Source organism: Stegostoma tigrinum, chromosome 24 (genome assembly GCF_030684315.1).
Source record: "Stegostoma tigrinum isolate sSteTig4 chromosome 24, sSteTig4.hap1, whole genome shotgun sequence".
Classification (NCBI taxonomy): Eukaryota; Metazoa; Chordata; class Chondrichthyes; order Orectolobiformes; family Stegostomatidae; genus Stegostoma; species Stegostoma tigrinum.
Genome location: NC_081377.1, coordinates 17,906,945 through 17,926,960, shown reverse-complemented (window position 1 = coordinate 17,926,960; position 20,016 = coordinate 17,906,945). Strand labels below are relative to the sequence as shown.

Below are 20,016 nucleotides of genomic sequence, written 5' to 3'. Positions count from 1 at the left end.
GAAAGTTGCTTTAGATTCTGTTATACTTCAGCTTTCTCCAGTTGCAGACAACTGTTCATTGATAGAATCCAACTCATTTGAGCAAATCTTTGCACAGTTTGTTGAGAAACACAAGGGCAGTGTTTTTCAAATACCTTTTATATTAAAATAAACAAGTTGCCAAAATCATTTGTGCAAGACCTGTGTAGCACAACAATTTCCAAGGTTAAAAATTGCACTGAACTTTCACATGATATTTTTGTTGTAAATTTCAGTGGCTGTCTTGCAAATCTCAGTGAACATACAATTACCTTGTTCTCCCAGTGAACTGCAAGCCCCTAATTGGCTCAGTTAATACAGCTTTATTACAGCAGTACATTGCCCTCCCAGCAGATGCACCATTTATCATGGGACTAGGGGAGTACATCAATGAGAACATGTCTATTAGCAGTGAGTGCTGGGTTAATCTGTCAGGCGGAGAGCATGATATCCACTTTCTCACCACTCAGCAACAATTTGAGTTTAGCCGGCTTAGTGAGATGGCCGGGAGAAGCTGGCAAGAGGCTATTAAACAAATTAATGCAAAATGATTTCTTAAAATCGAAAATTGTCGTTTTGAATTCAGTGAGCCTTCTATAGACTTTCCTTCAAGGAAGCATCCTATCAGAGTGTTTGCAATCAAGGGACTTTGCTTATACATTTCCTACAGTTGCTTGTTTTTGAATATTCATGATTGCATTTCTTCTAGGTCTTCTGCTGACTCAGCAAACCATCTGCTGACCTCTGAAGACTCCTCTGTATTTTGAAAAATAAAGTTGATGTCAGCTTCTTATTCTCAAAAAGTTCATTCCTTCCTTTCTTTCAGATTCACTTGGTGACCGGCCCACTGAATTTTCTCAGGGGTGAAGGATGGTGATCAGAAGCACCAAAGTCCAATATTTTATAGGTATCTTCATTCTCTGCATTTTTTGAGGATAGAAAATGTCTTAAGAGCATTTATTTCTGATATTCAATCATAAGAAAATAGTGCAATTCCTAAGCCTTTCTATTATAATTGTGCTGAACTACTTTGAGTCATAATCACACCAGACTTTAAAATTGCAGGCCAAGCAGCATCAGAGGTGCAGGAAGGCTGACGTTTTGGGCCTAGACCCTTCCTCAGATCTGCATTTACAGATCTGCAGTTCCTACTACCTCTGAAGACTTTAAACATTGTCATGTTGTACAACACAGTGTGGAGCTGGAGGAACACAGCAGGTCAGGCAGCATCAGAGGAGCAGGAAAGTTGGTGTTTTCGGTTATTCCAACAACTGCAGTTCTTGCTATCTCTGAGTAACGTTGCACAATGTGCTTCGTCCTATTACGTAAAGTTGCTATTACCAAATTCAAAATAATCTCCAGACAAAATCCAAGTTAAAATGGGCAAAACCCAAAATCCAGGTAAAAACTTGAAATTCTACAAGCTATTTCCCACAGTTCAGGTGGATAAGGCATGAATGTTTTATATGTTGACCACTGTGTGCTTTGCTCAGATCTTAGTGCCCAATCATAGGGATAGATGCAAGGTGTCATGCTGCAGATAAGCAATGAAACATCTCTATTATAAATAGATTTTACTTGATTTTTAAACGAGACATGACCCTTATTTCTCATTCCTGTCCTCAATGATTTGCCATGATTTAAAAGGTGGAGTGGACTTGATGGGCCAAATCGCCTTACTTCCACTCCTATATCTTATGGTCTTAATGACCTTGTTTAATGTAATATCACCTCCAATGCTTTCATGAGAAGATCCATTGTTCAAGGTGTCAGACAGAAAGGAGACAATCAGATGTGAAATTGCCCTCAGGGTCAGTTGAGCTCTGAAAATGTAAAGGCACCAGAAGTCCGAAACCATCCCACCTCGGTCAGGACTGTTCCCACTTTGAATGGATGGGTGGAAAACCAACCATCTCATGTTCAAGTAAATATCGTAATGAGGCTACACAGATTTTACTGTCTTCCAGGTTTATCCCTGGTCAATCAGGTTTTACAGGCTTTGGAAGCCAACAGGCTAATGCTAGGTGATGACTGTAGAAGATATGTGCCATGCTTTTCCAGTATCGTTGTAGTACCAAACATAGGTGCTTTCTTGCAATGGGCCTGGCTAACCTGCGTCCAAAGCATCACCTCTGTCAAAGTCATGGATCTCCCCCGGTTGCCCGCCTTCCCTCAGAACTGGCACCCTCCTTCTCAGTCTTATGGAACTCCCAAGGATCACACCCTCTCTCCATCCTGCATTAGCAGCAGGATCTCCACTTGACAGCTCCCTGACTGTAAACAAGCGAAGCTCTTTTTTTTATCAGGTTAGGCTCTGTGGAACAAATGTACCTGGAAAGAAAAGAATGTAATCTTCGGAAGTCCAAATCCGCAAACTGTAAGGACAGCAGGGCGCTTGTCTTTCTCCTGCTTCAAAATCACATACCTATCAATACTTGGCCTTAGTCTCTGTGCTAAAGAGACAAAGATATGTAACTACCTGTTGCACCACAGCCAATAATTTAAGTGGATTAACACTCCTCCTGAAGTTGTAACCAGATAAATTTCACATCACGTAATCAAATAATATGCCAACGTAAAAACTCCTGCGCATAGCATAACATTGAAAGTAAATTTGGAAAAAGGATCAAGACATGAACAAGACACAACGGGTAAAACTAGCATATAGCTGGGTCATGAAAATGGGAAATAGTGAATTCAAAATCTGTTTTGCACGGCATTTGATTTTATTTTTCATTTTATACTTGTTCACCCAAATTTTAAAAAGTCTAACAAGTATGGAACTTTTCCAGTAGCATATTTAGCTCAACTGCATTCTCTCATTCATCCAAGTTCCATACTCACGCTCTTGTGGGAAAGCCCCTGAGAAAATCCCAGGCAGGGATTAATTTATAGATAGACAAACAGGAGGCTGGGAGAACACAGCAGGCCAGGCAGCACCTGGAGGAAAGGAGCAGTCAACTTTTTGGGTATTACCCTTCTTCAGGACTGGTTTTCATTTGTTTGTCCACTGCAACAGCTGCTTGTGACACTAGTTTCAGTTTGCTTAAATCTCTGATTTTCTGCAAGTGCTATGATAGCCATAGCCAGATATATGCTTGTTGACAAATTTTGAATGCCACAATCGGCAGTCAACAGCATCTTTGCGACTTATTAACACTTCAAATGTCCTAGAATATAGTATTTTTCAGTTTGAAGCTCTAATTTACATCCTTATAAACCAGGCAGTATGCTGATCAGCATCTGCTCTAAACCATTGCATTCTCGCAGGCTGTTTGCCGTAGAGTTTTAGTCTCTACTTTGAAATTGGATGATTTAATTTGTGCAATATTTTTACTCCTCACTAATATAAAAGAAAACAAGTAAATTTGCGTTTATACTGCACAGTTCCAGTACAGGATGTCTCAAGCTCCTTTACAACTGATGAAGAACTTTTGAAATGTTCTTCCTGTTGTAAGGTTGTCAGGTATGCAGTTAATTTGCACACACAGTCCCACAAACTTGAATTAAATCAATGTCCAGCTCATCTATTTTATGTATTGTTTGAGGGATAAATGTCAGCTGGACACTGAGAAGGTTGCTGCTGTTATTGTCACAGAGTCATATAGCACAGAAACTGATTCTTCGGCCCAACTCACCTTCTTCTTTGAATATTGCCATACAGACTTTCTCCTCTGTTTGAAGGTGCAACAGGGCCTTCATTTTCCTTTTTTTATTCTTTCATTGGATGTGACTGTCACTGACAAGGTCAGCATTTACCATCCATGCCCAATTATCTTGAACTCAATGGCTTACTGAGCCTTTTCAGAGAGTGGTTAAGAAAGAACTGCATTGTTACAGGTATGGAGTTACACCCAGACCAAAGCAGGTCAGAAGGTTTCCTTCCCTGAAGGACATGGTAAACCAGATGGGTTTCTATGCTAATTGATATAAGTTTCATGGCACCACTACTGAGGGTAGTTTTATTTTGCACATGTATTAATTTTCCACCTCATCTTGCAGACGAGGTATTTCCGGAGATATTCGCCTGGTACAGTGATCAAAGGTCTTGTCACTGTAAATGCAGGAAGCTACAATTAGCTGTCACACTACAGCTTGTTGTAATGCCTTTAGATGACAGATTGCTGAGACAGTTAGACAGCAGATATTAAGTGGTAGGATGCGCTCCAGTGAACTTCAAAGACTGAACACGATAAGCTGCTTTTAAAAGGGTGAACAATGTTGCTTTTTCCAAATACAACACAGCTCTCATACAGTATCTTAAAAATAGCTATTAAAAGGCAATCACGAATATTATTACACGGAAATGTTTTCCAGTCCAAAACAATTGCCACAGTATATGCTTGAGTTTGCTGCAGGAACTGACCTGGGACATAAAGCAGTTCTAATTTTGCTGGCGATACTCTGTGCGGAAGAACTACTTCTCCAGATGTCACATGCCTACTATTTATAAATTTTAACTTCTTATGAAGGGCGTTTGTTTTGGACTATGTTTGTGATTATCCAAAAGGGCCAGAGGGCATGACTGCACACACATATGGACTGGGTCTCCTCAGCTGCCCTTCATCCACTGAGTTGCCCCACCAGTGCCTAACCCTGTACTTTCCTCATCTCTTCCCACAGCCAGGGGCCTGTGCCTTGAGGCTGGGCTGGCTGTTGTACCTGCTCCTCCCTACCTACCCCTCGGAGTGATCCAGCTCCTTGCCCAGACACCAAAATGGCCAATAAGATGGTGACCAGTGCATACACAGCTGGGACCAGTGACATCAGTACAATGTGACACCATATTCCTGCACGTGCTCACCAGTGTTTCTATACCTGGTGCTGGCATCCCCCCACAGCAAAGGCAGCCTTAGAAAAGTTAGGTTAATTGTTTCGTGCAATTACAAACTTCCTTGTGCCAAACCAAACCAAAACTATTTAAGAGTCATTTTGCTAAAACTTTTACATGTAAGTGATGGGATAAATCTTTTGAGTGGGTTGATTTAGTTGTAAATCGAACTGTAAATAAAATCGTGTAATACCGACATTGCTTTGTGGTGTGTGATATAATTTTATATATGTTGTAATGATTTTTAGTGTGTTGACTTGGTGGTTTCCTCCCATAGGTTTACTTGTGATTTGCATTGTATTATTCAGCAATGCAATGGGCACACAGACATTCATGGATCAGGACAATGGAGGTAAAATATTTAGAAGATGAATCTAGCTGTTCTTGAAATATTTAAAGATGGCCTTTTCACTCATCTTTTCTTTTCCTGTGTGAAATAGCACTATAAATTAGCAAAATGTCTCTGGTGTCCAACATCCCCCACAATGCTGATACCTGATGAACTTTCACTTCAGTAAACACCTTCTGAGCTGATTCCTCCATGAGGAGCATGTGCCATTGTTAGCATTTGCATTCAAAAAGCCTTTCAATGCCTAAAGTACAGTTCGGTGCAGATACACAGGTGTGTCAGATATAAAAATCTAGCCAATGGGAAGACAGTCACAAGCTGAAATGTTTTGCAATGGAAAAAGAGATCAAAAGTGGACATGGTTCACATCATTGAAACCTAAAGAGTCACGTGTAACCAGAAATGGTGAGATATGAATATTTAAACTTTCTCAAAATCAAACCCAACTTGGCATCCAACCACGTACCCTCTTCCAGTTTTAACAGGGACAGGTCAGGATGAAGTTGGTGACGAACAATAAGCCATAACTCCCAGAGGCATGTTGGTTGTTGGAAAAATTAAAAACTGCGTGCTTCGGATTCAACCTGTTTTAGGTTTAGCCTCCTCCCTTTCCCCTTGCCTAACCACTCCAGACAAACAGGAGAATTCCAGCAGTTAATGGGAGGTGGAAACCTCTCAGTGTTCAAAGAGGAGCAGAAAGACTTTCTCCCAATCCACCAACCTCATCTGTTTCCATCCTTAAACACCCATTTTCCCCACCCCACCCCGTCCTAGACATTAGCCCACCCCATTAGTGATCCTAAACCAGGGTGGCATGATGGCTCAGTGGTTAGCACTGCGGCCTCACAGTACAAGGGAGCTGGGATCAATTTCCACCCTCAGGTGACTGGCTGTGTGGACTTTGCACAATCTCCCTGCATCTGCATCAATTTCCTCCAAAGGTCCTAGGATAGGCAGGCTAGGTGGATTGGCCATGTCAAATTGCCCCATGGTATCCAGGGATGTGCAGGTTACATGGATTAGCCATGGGAAATGTAGGTGTATGGGATAGGGGAATGGGTCTGGGTGGGATGCACCCCCCAGGATGAGTGTGGACTCGAAGGACTGTGGGAATTCCACACTGTACAGATTCCATGATTCCAAACCTGACTGTACCCTTCCCCAATCTTGACATTCAAGTGTATTTCTCTTGATCAACCAAATGGTATTGATAAATAAAAAGCATATGTGAGTAGTAAATATGATCATAGTGGAAGCAATACAAGAAAGGAAAATAGAAGACAATACATTTACTAATTTCTTTAAAGTGGGATATATTTACTTTCTTTTACTTTAGACATGTCCTCCTGGAATATGACTTATAATTCATCTGATTATAACATGACATGGACAGATTCTTATGAAAATATGACAATGAATACAACTGATTTTCCAGTTAATGTAAGTTATTTTCATACATAATGTTCTATAATACAGATTGCAATGAAGAGATTCATGCCATGAAGAGATACATTACCTTCAGTCCTTTGCAAACAAGGTGCCTAATTTCAAATTTGCCCACACATAGTGGAACCTAGGTTGGAATTGGAAGTATGGAGATGGAAGATGTGGCAGAAAGCGTTAAAATGAAACGGGGAGTGACTCATTCCTTTCCTATCCCAATTTGAAAAGCTACAACTTTATAGTGCAGGCAATTTGAATTCCTGTCCCAAACCAGTTCTGGATTCTGATGATGACACAGGGGTTTGATCTATTATTTTAACTGGGAGTCTGTGTGGGAAAGAACAGCAGCCGTTCCTGTTGGCGGAAGGATTGTGCAACAGTAGAATCTGAGTAAGGCCAGCTTTTAGAGACAGTTTGTAGATTTCTTTGTAGCAGACAGCCAGATTAATCATTACAACAGGCTTTCTGCCACCAATCACGATTACTCTTTGCAGAAGGAATGAAGAAAAACTGAAATGCTTGGAAATTAAGATACCAATCATACTAGTCCACCATTTTGAAGTGTACATAGAGTCGTGGTGGTCTGCAATACAGAAAAAAGTCCTTTTAGCCCAGCAAATCTGTGCTAGTCAAAAGCAAGCACCTAACTATTCTCTCCAGTTTTCCAGCACATGGCCCATAGCCTTTCATTCATCTAAATTTGAATGAGAATTGGCTGAAACTACTCAATCGCTCCTCAAAAGATCATCCCTCCATACCCAGGATCAACCAAGTGAATCTTTGCTGTACCTCCTCCAATGGCCAGTATATCTTTCTTTAGATATAAGGTCCAACACAGTTCGCAGTGGTCCAGCTATGATCTGATAGTGGAATGTATAGTTTTATAACGGTTGTAACTGGATGTGGGTTAGCTCCGTTGCCTCGATGGCTTCTTTGTAAAGCAGATTGATGTCAACAGAATGGGTTCAATACATTTTCATTCATCAGTTCTACTGTTGCTCACTTCTGGGCCATGCCCCCTTGAATTGCATATTGACTGCTGATGAGAGTCCCATTTGGCCTCTGGAAGTGGCCCAATGCAATCCAATTGCCTTGATACTAATTTCTATCAGGTTCAGGTGGGTGTTCAGACCTGAATAATAAAAAGAAATCTGAGAATTAAAATCTCTCGGCATCTTGACATACAAAATTATTGTTAATCTAGACCTCCATCCCTGCATAGAATGATCCTTCCATGGAGTAAACTCAGGGCCCACATGTCCAGAATTTGGCATATAAACGAGCTGATTAAAAGGAAGAGTACTGTTGTATTTGGTTGCAATAGGACGTGTGGTATAGGGTGGAAAGCATTGAATATAATGCCTCTTAGATCATAGTCCTTAGACATTCTAGACATGACATTGGTACAACGGCCAACTCCGCTGGATAGGATCAACACGCATTCAGTACTGGGCCTCATGCTTTATTTAAATGAGACTCCTGGGAATATGCCAGGAATTGGAAATTTAGTTTTCACCCTGTTGCTGGCAGTAGCCATCAGGTGGATTCTGAGGGAGAGAGAAAAGGGAGTTGGTTGACAATGATTAGGCAAGAACTGGCAAAATGGTGGTGAGCACTTCTGTGGAGATGGGAGAGGCGCTTGTGCCCCAAAGCCATTATCTTTGCTTTTGTAAAAAAAACATTTACCTATTTGTCTGGAGAAAGTAAGAACTACCTATACTGGAGTCTGAGATTACACAGTGTGGAGCTGGAGGAACGCAACAGGCCAAGCAGCCTCAGAGGAGCCGGAAAGCTGATGTTTCGGGTCAGAACCCTTCTTCAGGAATGGGCTTTTCTTGCCTGGTGTTAGGAAAGTTCAGGTAATCAGATTTGTGAAGGGGATTCTATTGTAAATAATGGTGCTAAAATTGCTGATGCAAAAGGCCTGAACTTCAGCTTTGGTCAGCACAGCAACGGGTACACACCCATTTCTGCAAAATGAGCACACAAGAGATTCATCAAATCATCTCACAGGCATCTGATTTCATGCCTTTCAACTGGACAGAGTGAAAACAAATTTCCAGGCCCTCACTCTGTGTGTACACAGCTAATCTGTACTACTGCAGTTTGACACAATTCATAGTTCACCCAAAATGTAGAGTTAGTGGATGACAGCCGGGATTTCACTACAGAACTGAAATGAGTATGTTTAAATACCGTGTGAAATTGAGGCATAAATTTTCCCATTTCCACAATCAGAATTGATCAGTCGTTGAGGTATTAAAATTTGTGATCCACATCCCTGCCAATAATGTGCTACTCTAGTGAAAATGACAATGGAAGATATTAGCTATGTATCAAATGAGGTTGAAACTAAAGATTGTGTTTAATAGATTGTATTGTTTAAATTGTTTACAGTTCTCCTGCCAGACATTTAACTGTTCAGGATACAACTGCTATGAGGATTATGACGACTGGGAGGAATGCCCCGAGACTCACATGTACTGCGAGGTGGGCTTGTTCAACTGATTTTTTTTCAGCTGTGGAGTTGAAGAAAATATGCACGCAGTCTTCATAAGAAATATAGAGTTTTACTCTTCAACCTCTCTCCCCAACCAGCTCCCCAGCCATCTCTGTGGCTGAGCCATATTAATGTACCCTATTCTTTAGTACTGAATCACTGACCTGCTGGCTCTTGTGGATGTGTTGGCAAGTTGAAAGGGAAAGAAGGAAAGCCAAATACAAAATAGTTTCAAAGTCCATTATAGGCAGCAAACCAATATGTTATATCACAAAATATTTACTTATCCTTACAGAATCCTTAATTTCAAACAAAAATGGAAGAAGTTTCAAAATATTTATTTAGATTATTATGACTGCCAATATCTGTGTGACAAAACAGAAATACTTGTGAATAACAAATGTTGTGAAAGGTGCTGTGCTTTTTCAGATATCTTCTAATGTGTCCCAAGTGTATATTAGTGTATATCACAGTCCTTGCACCCATCCTTTGCTTGAAAACAAAAATAAAGTTGCTGGAAAAGCCCAGCAGGTCTGGCAGCATCTGTGAAGGCAAAAAGAGTTAACGTTTCAGGCCCAGTGGCCCTCAGAACTTGATAGAAAACGTCAGTTTAGCTAGGGTAACTTTCAAAAGTCATATCATCACTCTAGTCTATATAATGAAATTTCCAAAGAATTACTTTTCTGCAAGGGAGACTCAAACATTTCACTTTGCCATTTAACAATTCTCTCCTAGTTGCTCGCTAGCGACTTGCTCATTAATTGTTGGTTACAGGGTGTTGAACTGCAATAATCCTCATATTATGACATTTATGTTTAGATAATTCCGACAAAAATTGGCAGAAGATGTCAGAATGTAGGATGACAGAAATGTCGAACAATCATATCAAAAATGTACTAGTGTTTTACTCTTCTGACAGGATAGATAAGGGAGATGCTTTCATTTTTATGTCTGTAGGTTAGGTAGATAGATAGGGAGATGCTATTCCCACTTATAAAAGAAATAAAAATGTGACGGCATAGATTTAAAGTGATGTACAGGCAAAGCAAGGAAAAATAAAAGATTTTTTCACACAACAAATAGTTAAGGTATGAAATTCCTGGAAATCTAATGGAGGAAGGTTCAACTGAGGCATTCAAGAAGGCATTGAATCATTGTTTGCATAGAAATGGTTGAGCAGGGATATGGTGAAAAGGTGGGAGATTGGCACCAGGTGACAGAACTACTACAGGCACTCTGGGCTAAATGGCCTCCTTCAGCACTATAACAACTCTCTGATTCTGTGACAGATTTCTATGACCAGCTGACATGGTGGGATTTGAATCCATGACCCCCAGAGTGTTAATCTGGGTTTCTGGATTACTAATCCAATGACGTTACCGCTGCATGAGGTACTAATTGGCAGTGTTGAAGAAATTGTCTTATATCCTTCGTGTGGTATTGCTAACAATCACATCTCTTTCATCGTATTTCCCAAGCACAGTTTTTAATTAATGTCCATTTTGTTACACAGCTCTATCGTTCCTCCAATACCTCGTACTGGGCAGGTTGTAGTGATGACTGTGTTGGCACCAGCAACATTTGTAGGAATTCTTCTCTAAATATGTGTACGATGGAATGCTGCAATACAACTCTGTGCCTGATGTTGAATGGCGAAATTCAAGAATTACCTGGCGAACCTGGTACTGATATCTTTTGTATTGATTTACAGAATTCCTATTTGGAAATATGCCATGTAAATCACAGATACAAGTTATAATTTGAGTGACCCCATCTAACGTACTTACTTTGGGTGTGAAGCTGGAGCGAACAGTATACAGCAAAATAACCATCTATAATTCTCTTGCATTATCAACCTATGACAAAACACATATAGCTCCCTCTGGTCATCATGGAAAAGCCTATCTTTAGGAAGGCCAAATGGAATTAGCAATTTCCCTCAGATTTTTATAGAATCTCATATCCTTTCATATGATCAATTTGTGTTCATCCATTGAATGTCAGACTAGAATTTGATTAGCACTTACTAAATGACTCTAATGAACTTTCCAGTCAGGTAAAGTTGGAAAATAGATAAATTTGCTGTTTATCAACGCAGCATTTTTCAGGATCGATAATAAAATGGTAAGCTAGTGATAGGCACAAAATTCAAGGAATGGCAAGGTTCTGTTTGGAAAATTCTTGCCTGTACACTCTGTTCATGATTTGTTTTGGACTGCTATGTTATTGCACTGTTGATCCTGACAATCTTTCAGAGTGACTCTAGTGGCATAGTTATGTTTCATTTTAAACAGCTATACAAATGGCACGATTTCACCCGTCCTGTTACCAGCATAAAGTTCAGCATCGCAGTCGACAGTTTCTACCTGGGCATAAAGTAACATCACTATTGAAAGATTTGATGTTGAAAGCCATTCCTTTCACAATATTTTTTCGGTATAATAGAATTAATATTCATAAGCAGATCCCTGAAATCAACATAGACATTTATTTTCATCACCGTTTTTATCAATGCTAATTTATAATAGAATAAAATATGGGCTGCCTGTGCCAGAATGTTGTCCTCTTGTTGCATTTAGTCAACATTGTCTCCAGAAAAGCAGGTGAAAGTTATTGAAAAGTTGACAAATGTTCAAAACTACGTTGCCACAATTGGCCAAGACTGAACACTCAGCATGAGGAATAATACAGTTTGATTATTGACAATACTTTGCATTTTCATTTTAATGCATTTTTTTGTCTGATTCTGCTTAGAAATTACCCCTGAAGCATGTAGATCTTGTGAGAAGGTTTCTATTCAGTTAATATTGCATAAAACAAGCCTTTTTTGTTTGCATTCTAGAGATGATAATGTCAACCTATGAACCTACACAAACTACTATGGAAATGACTGAATCCACTGCTATGGAAACGCCATCCACAACGCCAACAACGACGCCAACAACGACACCAACAACAACGCCAACAACGAAACCAACAACGAAACCAACAACGAGACCAACAACAATAGGCAGTGTGAGTGCACAGCTGGATGCCTCAGTTGATGTTACAAATGGAATTCTGCATGTTCATTCTTATTTCTTGCAAATTTCCAAACTTTTGTATGAGATTAGTCCATCACAAGATCTCAACCAAGAGAGTGGCCTTATTGATTCACTAATTCACCTCTTCTTTTTCATGCCTGTGTAATGTAATTATTTCCACAGTGTTGATGCTATGTAGCTTCAGTCAGTCAGGTAAATTCCATGACAATTGTTTTCAGTGTAGTCAACTATATAATTTAAATATGGATGTGTAGCTCCTGCACTTGAATCAAGGCTTTCTGTTAAATTGGTATCTTTGTGTGTTCGAAACACCACCAACACACTCAAACACCCACATCATGGTGGCAAAAATTGCTAAGTTGCTTTCATAAGGCAGTAACTAAAGGTATCCTAATGTCCAAGAACCCCGCCAAGCATTTTAGCATTTCTAGTGTGCTGTAGGGCCAGGGCTTTGGCAGGAAGTCCTCTGCTTAATACTCGCATATCATGAGTTTGCTGATGCCAACAACTCTTTTGGATGTTTTGCTTGTTCTGAATCATTGAACATAGCACAGTACTGATCACACCATCAAGGTTCCAAGATCAGAAGAAGCAACAAGGAATGCAGTAAAGGCCAAATTTCAAATAGAGGGTTGGTGGAAGCTTTGCATTCAGCAGCTGATTTAACAAAGTCATAACTCGAGGAGTAATGCGTAAGGTGGTTGTGATTTCTGACACGATGCCACCAGGAAACTGGAAGAGCAGCACCTCATTCTGCCTCAGGAGCCTACAGCCCAATGGACTAAGTGGGAATTTTACCAGGTTCAAAATCTCCCCACTGCTGGTCACATCCAATGACCAGCCCTCCCTCTCACACCCCACCTTCTTGACGTGACTTAACCTGTCTGTCTTCTCTCCCACCTATCCGTTCCTCCCACCTCACTGACCAATCCCCACCACTCCTTATCTGCACTCACCTATCACCATCCCAACTACCTTCCGCAGCCGCACCCCTCTCTCTCTTTATTTCTGAGCTCTCTTCCCCCTTCCCCATTTCTCAAGAAGGACCCCAACCTGAAATGTCAACTTCCCTGCTCTTATGATGCTGCCTGGCCTGCTGTGTTCCTCCTGCTCCACACTGTCATCTCTGACTCCAGCACTGGCAGTTCTCATTAGCTCAAAGTTCTGTGGCATACTTGTTTATGTACTTAAAGTACAATTTAGCAAAACTGCATAAGCGCTCTGTGATACCAAGTCGTAGCTAGTTAGGTTTCATATTTGCATGTGTGGATAAAATTCAGAGCTTGCTCATGAAAATTTCTATTTTGCTGCAAACATTTGTATCAAGCTGAGAGTGTTTTTAACTGCAGGGAAACAAATGTGCTGTGATCAACTGTGTTGGAAACGACTGCTACCAAAGCCAGAATCTGGGAGATATGTACTGTCCCGTTGGCAAGGATTACTGCAAGGTGAGGTCTATGTGAGAGGTTTACAGATACTGCATTATATTAAAACTGACATTTGTAGAAGGAAAATATTTAACAAATTTGTATAGCATTCCTCTGTCTGTAATTTCAGCGATGATGTTGACCAATTTAAAATAAACAGCTCGATCGTAGTAGGCATGGGGTCTTTCACATGCACAAAAAGTGACAGGCTCAGATGTAAAAACCCAATATAGAATCAGAATGACCTCACAGACATATTTCTCAAAACCACTGTACTGCACACTATTATATCATGGTTATTTGCCCCGGAATTACCAAACAGGGTTCAGGTTAGAAATGGGATTGAGAATGAAATCTAACTGTCATTTGGCTCCCAATCAGAAATCTATTTTCAATTACAAAGCTAATTTTCAATCAAATAGCTAATTTCACATTAATTCCTGTAGTTCCAATATTTTAAAGTCCTGCATGTGGAGCCTAATCAAATCAAATATTTGAAAATTCAGGCAATAGTCTACACAAGATTCATCAGCATGTCAACTTTTGAAATTTTCACACCTATCTCCAGAACCTCCACAGCCTCTCTTCACATTTAGGTCAGCAGATCTGTACTCTGACATGCTTCTCCTTCCTCTCCCCTGTTTCTGAATTTATATCTTTGGTCACCTCCCCTAACTTTTCTTTTACTCCACATTTGGTACCCCTCTTCTAAGGTGTTTGAAGACATCTTATTCAATTTTATTTACAATAGGTATATGTGTCCATCTCTTTTGCAGTTTTGTTGTCAGTACTTCGTTTTTGTAAACACACAAGTGCACCTTTCCATCACAACAGGGAAGGCAAAAATGTGAACTTTTTCAAATGCTTTCTTATTTTCTCTCTCCTGCTGAAACCACAGGAACTGTATTCCTCCGAAGAGATCATATGAACATTCAAAAAAATGATGAGCAGAAAAAGAAAAGCTGATCCATGATACCCCTAGCAATATCACTAAACTGTCTTTGTATCCTCTGTTGAAGGCATCCTGAGACTCATTCACCACAATAACACTCAAAGTATTCCAGCAGTTCTGTATACCCAGAAAAATGGACACCATGCACAAGATCAGGTCTATTCCTCCTTTAGCATAGCTTAAATATGTGTCCCTCGCCCCCTAGCCTTTCAAATTAGAGTAATCTATCAACAGTTATGCAATCTGTCTCTTTCATGATTTTATAAATCTCTAAAACAAATACTCATAACTCCTTGAACCTATCTGAGTAGCGAAAATTTATTAAAGCCATGAATCATTCTTGTAGCTCTTGTATAGCCGCTTCATAAGTCTTTATATTATTTGCTGTGTGACTGGACCAAGTAAATGCTCATTTTCATGTCTTTGGTCATGCCCCTCATTCACCCCCACCTCCCAAAATAATCTATTTGCTTTCTCCCTGGGGGTACTAATTCCCCAGGGTTGTCCTGACGTCTCTAGGTATCAATGCAGAGTACTGCTATGAGCAGCTCAGGGGAAAAACCATAGGGGCAATTAAACTTGGGATCTAAAAATGAAATATGTTTGAATGTTGTTGTTTCACTACTTTGGTAAATGTTGGAAACGGGAAGAGACTGCTTGATTGAAGGACAAAAAAATCTGTCATTGCATTGGATGCTGAAGTGTCCATATACATTCTGGGGTTTAGCTACACTTGGTTATCAAGATGGCTTGTGTGTGTTGTAGAATATTGAGCAAATCATGGTTCAATCCTGTAATGTCTGTGGTAGTTCCTGAGGTTTTCTTCGTTGTCCTATGCACATGAGCCATGCTTAGCAAACCTTGATCAATGAGGATGATATAGAGAGGGGGAAAAAATCCTGTTCTGTTGAAATTGGAAAGCAATACCCCATGATTTTGGACAGGTAGGGTGACCAATGGTAAGTGTGGATTCGGCTGGAGATAGGAGATCAGAACATGGAAACTTGAGGAATGTATCCAATATGGTGGCAACTCCATTCCTTCCCAGTACTTGAGTAAGGTGTGGAATGCTTCCCTTGTAAAATCGGTGGTGCCAATTTAAATGACAGTTTAGTACAGCACATTAATGTACAGAAATTTCAGAGAGTTGTTCACACAGCTCAATCCATCAGGCAAATCAGCTTTCCACCCATTGTCTTTGTCTATGCTTTCTGCTGCTTTGGTAAAACAACCAACATAACCAATGAGCACCACCCCCTCCCAACCCGCTAATACTGTCTTCCAACCTCATCCATCAGACAGAAAATACAGAAGATTGAAAACACATACCAACAGATTCAAGATAACAGAGTGTGGAGCTGAATGAACACAGCAGGCCAAGCAGTATCTCAGGAGCACAAAAGTTGACGTTTCGGGCCTAGACCCTTCATCAGGGTCTAGGCCCGAAACGTCAGCTTTTGTGCTCCTGAGATGCTGCTGGGCCTGCTGTGTTCATCCAGCCTCACATTTTATTATCTTGGATTCTCCAGCATCTGCAGTTCCCATTATCTCGGACCAACTGATTCAAGAACAGCTTCTTCCCTCCTGTTATCAGACTTGAATGGATCTCTTGATCTTTCTCTGCATCTTCTCTGTAACTGTAACGGTATATTCTCCATCTGTCCTATTACCCTGATATACTAATGTAAGGTATGATTTACCTGGATAGTACACAAAACAATGCTTTTCATTATATCTGAGTACATGCGACAATAATAAATCATATCAAATCATGACAGAACTCTTTAAAACACACTTCGTAGTCAGACTTTTGACCAATATACATGTAAACACATGAATTAGGGGTAGACATTAACCCAAAGACTGGCTCTGCCATTCAAAAAGATTATGGTTGATCTGATTACCCTACACCCCCACCTACACACAATAGGTTTTCACCCCCTTGCTTATCAAGAATCTAACCAACTGTCCTAATGACTTTTTCACAGGCTTGGTGTTCATATTAATTTTCTAACTATTCGGAGAAGCAAGTTGGGATGTTTTGATCATATTAATGATACTACAGAAATGCAAGTTGTTGTTGTTTTGGAAGTCACCAATGCAGTATTCAATTCTATCATGTATGTAAGTTGATGCACAAGGAAGTAATTGGAAGTAATTTTCCAGATGATATCTGACAGAATTGCTTTTTTAATTTATTCGTGGGATACGGGCATCGTTGGCTGGCCAGCATTCTAGTGCCCATCCCTAGGTGCCCTTGAGAAGGAGTGGTGAGCCATCTTCTTCCACCGCTGATGCTGCCCACTATTTGCAAATATATGAACTTTGTATTCCAACATGAACAAATATTCTATCATTTAAGAAACATCACCGTGATTTTATTGCTACACTATATAGTCTCATACATCTCTCAATGTTTCTCCTTCTGTTCATCAGCTGGAAAAGAATACAGCGACCACCACATGGACAAGTAGCTGTGATGACTCTTGCAACACGGTATCATCTGGCTGTTCATCCAGTAGCAGTTCATCAACCTGTGTCCAGGAGTGCTGCACAGCCACAGCGAGTTCTTGTCTGAAATTAAATGGGGAAGAAAATTTAATTGGATCTGCAAGTACGACAGAGTCCGTGAAGATCGTGGTTTATACAATTGCTGCCTTTGTTTTGACTAATCACTTTGCACTCTTTAGTTTTTAAATGCAGGAGCCAAGGATTCACACCAGACTTTGAATGTTCAGTTCTGTCAATTTTCATTCCGACATCAGCGTACAACTGCATAAGCCTTTTCATGTCAGTATTCAATCTGAGGAGATCTTTTGAAGAGACCAATTACACTTAATGAAGCTGAGGCCATCATTAATTCTGCATCCACCAACTGAATCTCAGAGTAGAAGATGGCTTAAAGGGATGCTGAAATGGCGGAATAGCTCTCTCTCCTCCTCTCTGTGAATCATCACTAATAAGTTCAAAGATTTCAAATAAACACATCACTGAGAAAAGGCAGAAACAAAGCAATTTTTATTTTGTAGTTGAAGAATCAAAATGTAAAAGTGTCTCCATATACCTTACTGCTATAGACACCACAAATCTGATGTAGAACTTCACATCAGTGAGCAGTAAAGCCACAAATTATGGAGGATGGATATTTATCTTCAATAGATGCTTTGTCTCCAAGGGAGTACATAGAAAATGATTAACATATCCATCCTGGCAGTGTAGAAAAATTAAACCATTTTCTTCAATGTTTAAGTCCATTCTAACAAACCGTAATGCCCTGGATTTCTCAATTTGCAACACAGAATGACTGGGAAAATGGGCACTGTCTTCCAGCTGATCTGAAATAGATATAAATCGAACATAGGCCAAATCCAAGAGAGAAATCAGTGTTTCTAACATTGAAATTAATATCAATAGTTTGCAATCTCAAATGCATTTGGTGTGATTCAAAATGTGTTCCCTCTTAAATTCTCATCTCCCCAGCTCTGCATCAGAGAATACTTGATGAACTGTACAGAAAAGGCTTATGCAGTGTATATACCAGTTCTAAATAGACATAATCATTGTAATGTGAAGTGAAACATCTAGTTAAAAGGTCTGTTCAGTGCAGTGAGTTTGCAGTGTTGAAATCTTCATAGGTTTTTGTAAATAACAACAATCTTTGTAATTAAACATGTTGTTCATATAGCAGGGAAAAAATCTTCCGGGCCTTGCCTTTCATTATTTAAGTACAGGACGGGGCAGGAAATATAAAAGCTATATATTGTGACTACATTATCGTCTGAGGGACCCTGCTTTGCCACTTAATGGACCAGCATCTAGATTCTGAAAGCAATTATTTTTGGATCCAGCAGAACTAAATGAAAGGGTTCTTCAGAGGTGAATGCTGTTCCTTTTGTTTTAAGGCAACTAACAGCCAGGGTGGTGCTCCAGTCATAACTCAATGGGAGTCACACTTCCATTTAAAGGAGAAAGAGCATGGGTCAAAATCTCATTCCATGAAGATCTAAGTGGACACTTCAGATCAGCATTTGACATTCTGATTCCAGATTTCTACTCTCCTAATGGGATACAAAAGATCACTTTGAAGAAGAGCAAGGGAATTCTCCCTGATCTCTTGGCCAATATTTAACTCTTGAGGAACATCACTAAAAACAAAGAATCTAGTTACTGTCACTTTTCTGTTTGTGAGAGCCTACTAAGTTGGCACCACAGTTCTTGCAATGGTGATATTACTTCAAAAGTACCTCACTAGTTATGGAGCGCTTCAGGACCTCTTGAGGTTACAAAAAGCACTAAATAAGTGCAAGTCTTTACCATCTGAGCTCAAAGTAAAAAACAAAACATGAATGAAAATTGAACAATTATTGAAACTGGAACAAATAGTTGGGTTAATTTTTTTTCTGTAAAAATGTGCATAGAAATATATAGAAGTTGTCAAATGGATGCACGCAATTCAATCCCTCTATTCAGTGTCAGCATTTACCCTTCATGTATGTAAGTAAATAATTCTAAATAGATTTACCTACTTTGTTCTCACATCCCTTCAAGCACTTGTCCATCATCAATCTATGTAATCAAATTCTTTGTGTCTGTATAGTTTCTGCTTCAATTAATTAACTGTGTGGTTGTGAATTCCACAGAAAATACAAGAGCTGTAACCATGTAGTTATAACAGCATCAGAAGCTCTTACAGCTTTATTTAGCCTTCTGTTAATCCACAAATATTCTAAGAAAGCAATCTATTCATTTTTAAAAAGCATAAGAAAAACAGATTATAATCCACTTCTATTTTACCTTTACATCAGCAATGATCTTCTCAGTTCAAATGTTTCCCAAGATCATTGACAGAATGATTTGATCAGTGCAGCTTTTGTGTTTACTGTCCTTACCCTTAAAAGTTTCTGCTTCTACCTGCTATTGCCTTTGACATTCAATCTGTGCACACTCACTCCTAGACAGACCTTTTAAGAAATGTCTGAGCAAAGTTGAATGTATTTTTGAATGGTTGTAGCTGCTGTCATATCTCCTGCCAGCCCTGTCATTACAGAGCACCGTTGTGAATTTGAATTCTGGCAAGGGCTGGTCACCCTGCTTCCATGTGAATATGCAGTTTAAACCCATGTATTGTGATGTTCGCTTCAAGCATAAAATATTTGTTTGGCTGGACTTTAATAAAATTAAAACAGAATTATATTTGTATAATGTTAGAGTAATCTATGGAATATGAACAAAGAGTCTAAGATGGGTTATATTTCTCTTTTAATGAAAACAGAGTGTCTGCTTTTCTCCAGAAACAATCATATTATATTCCTAGAAACTTCGCGTTTTTGTGTTTTTGTTTCTGGTTGGTAATTAAGATGAACTGCAGATATTCTCCTGTTATTGTTAAAAGAGAATAACACCATGCATAGAGGATTAACTGAAAGCTGCAGGAGGTATTGCTATGAGCGTA

The 20,016-nt window shown here is 39.6% G+C and overlaps 1 protein-coding gene across 2 annotated transcripts in view; it reads left to right on the top strand.

Annotated features, from left to right (window-relative positions):
• LOC125465190 (transmembrane channel-like protein) overlaps nucleotides 1-19,752 on the top strand; it is a 66,482-nt gene extending 46,730 nt beyond the window's left edge. For both annotated transcript variants that reach the window (XM_048558432.2, XM_048558433.2), the window contains exons 2-9: nucleotides 845-925; nucleotides 5,127-5,201; nucleotides 6,535-6,638; nucleotides 9,039-9,131; nucleotides 10,655-10,823; nucleotides 11,984-12,156; nucleotides 13,535-13,633; nucleotides 17,001-19,752. In XM_048558432.2, the coding sequence (XP_048414389.1) occupies nucleotides 889-925; nucleotides 5,127-5,201; nucleotides 6,535-6,638; nucleotides 9,039-9,131; nucleotides 10,655-10,823; nucleotides 11,984-12,156; nucleotides 13,535-13,633; nucleotides 17,001-17,261 (1,011 nt within the window). In that variant the 5' untranslated portion in view covers nucleotides 845-888 and the 3' untranslated portion in view covers nucleotides 17,262-19,752. The remainder of the gene's footprint in view (nucleotides 1-844; nucleotides 926-5,126; nucleotides 5,202-6,534; nucleotides 6,639-9,038; nucleotides 9,132-10,654; nucleotides 10,824-11,983; nucleotides 12,157-13,534; nucleotides 13,634-17,000) is intronic.
• Nucleotides 19,753-20,016: the final 264 nt, after the last annotated feature.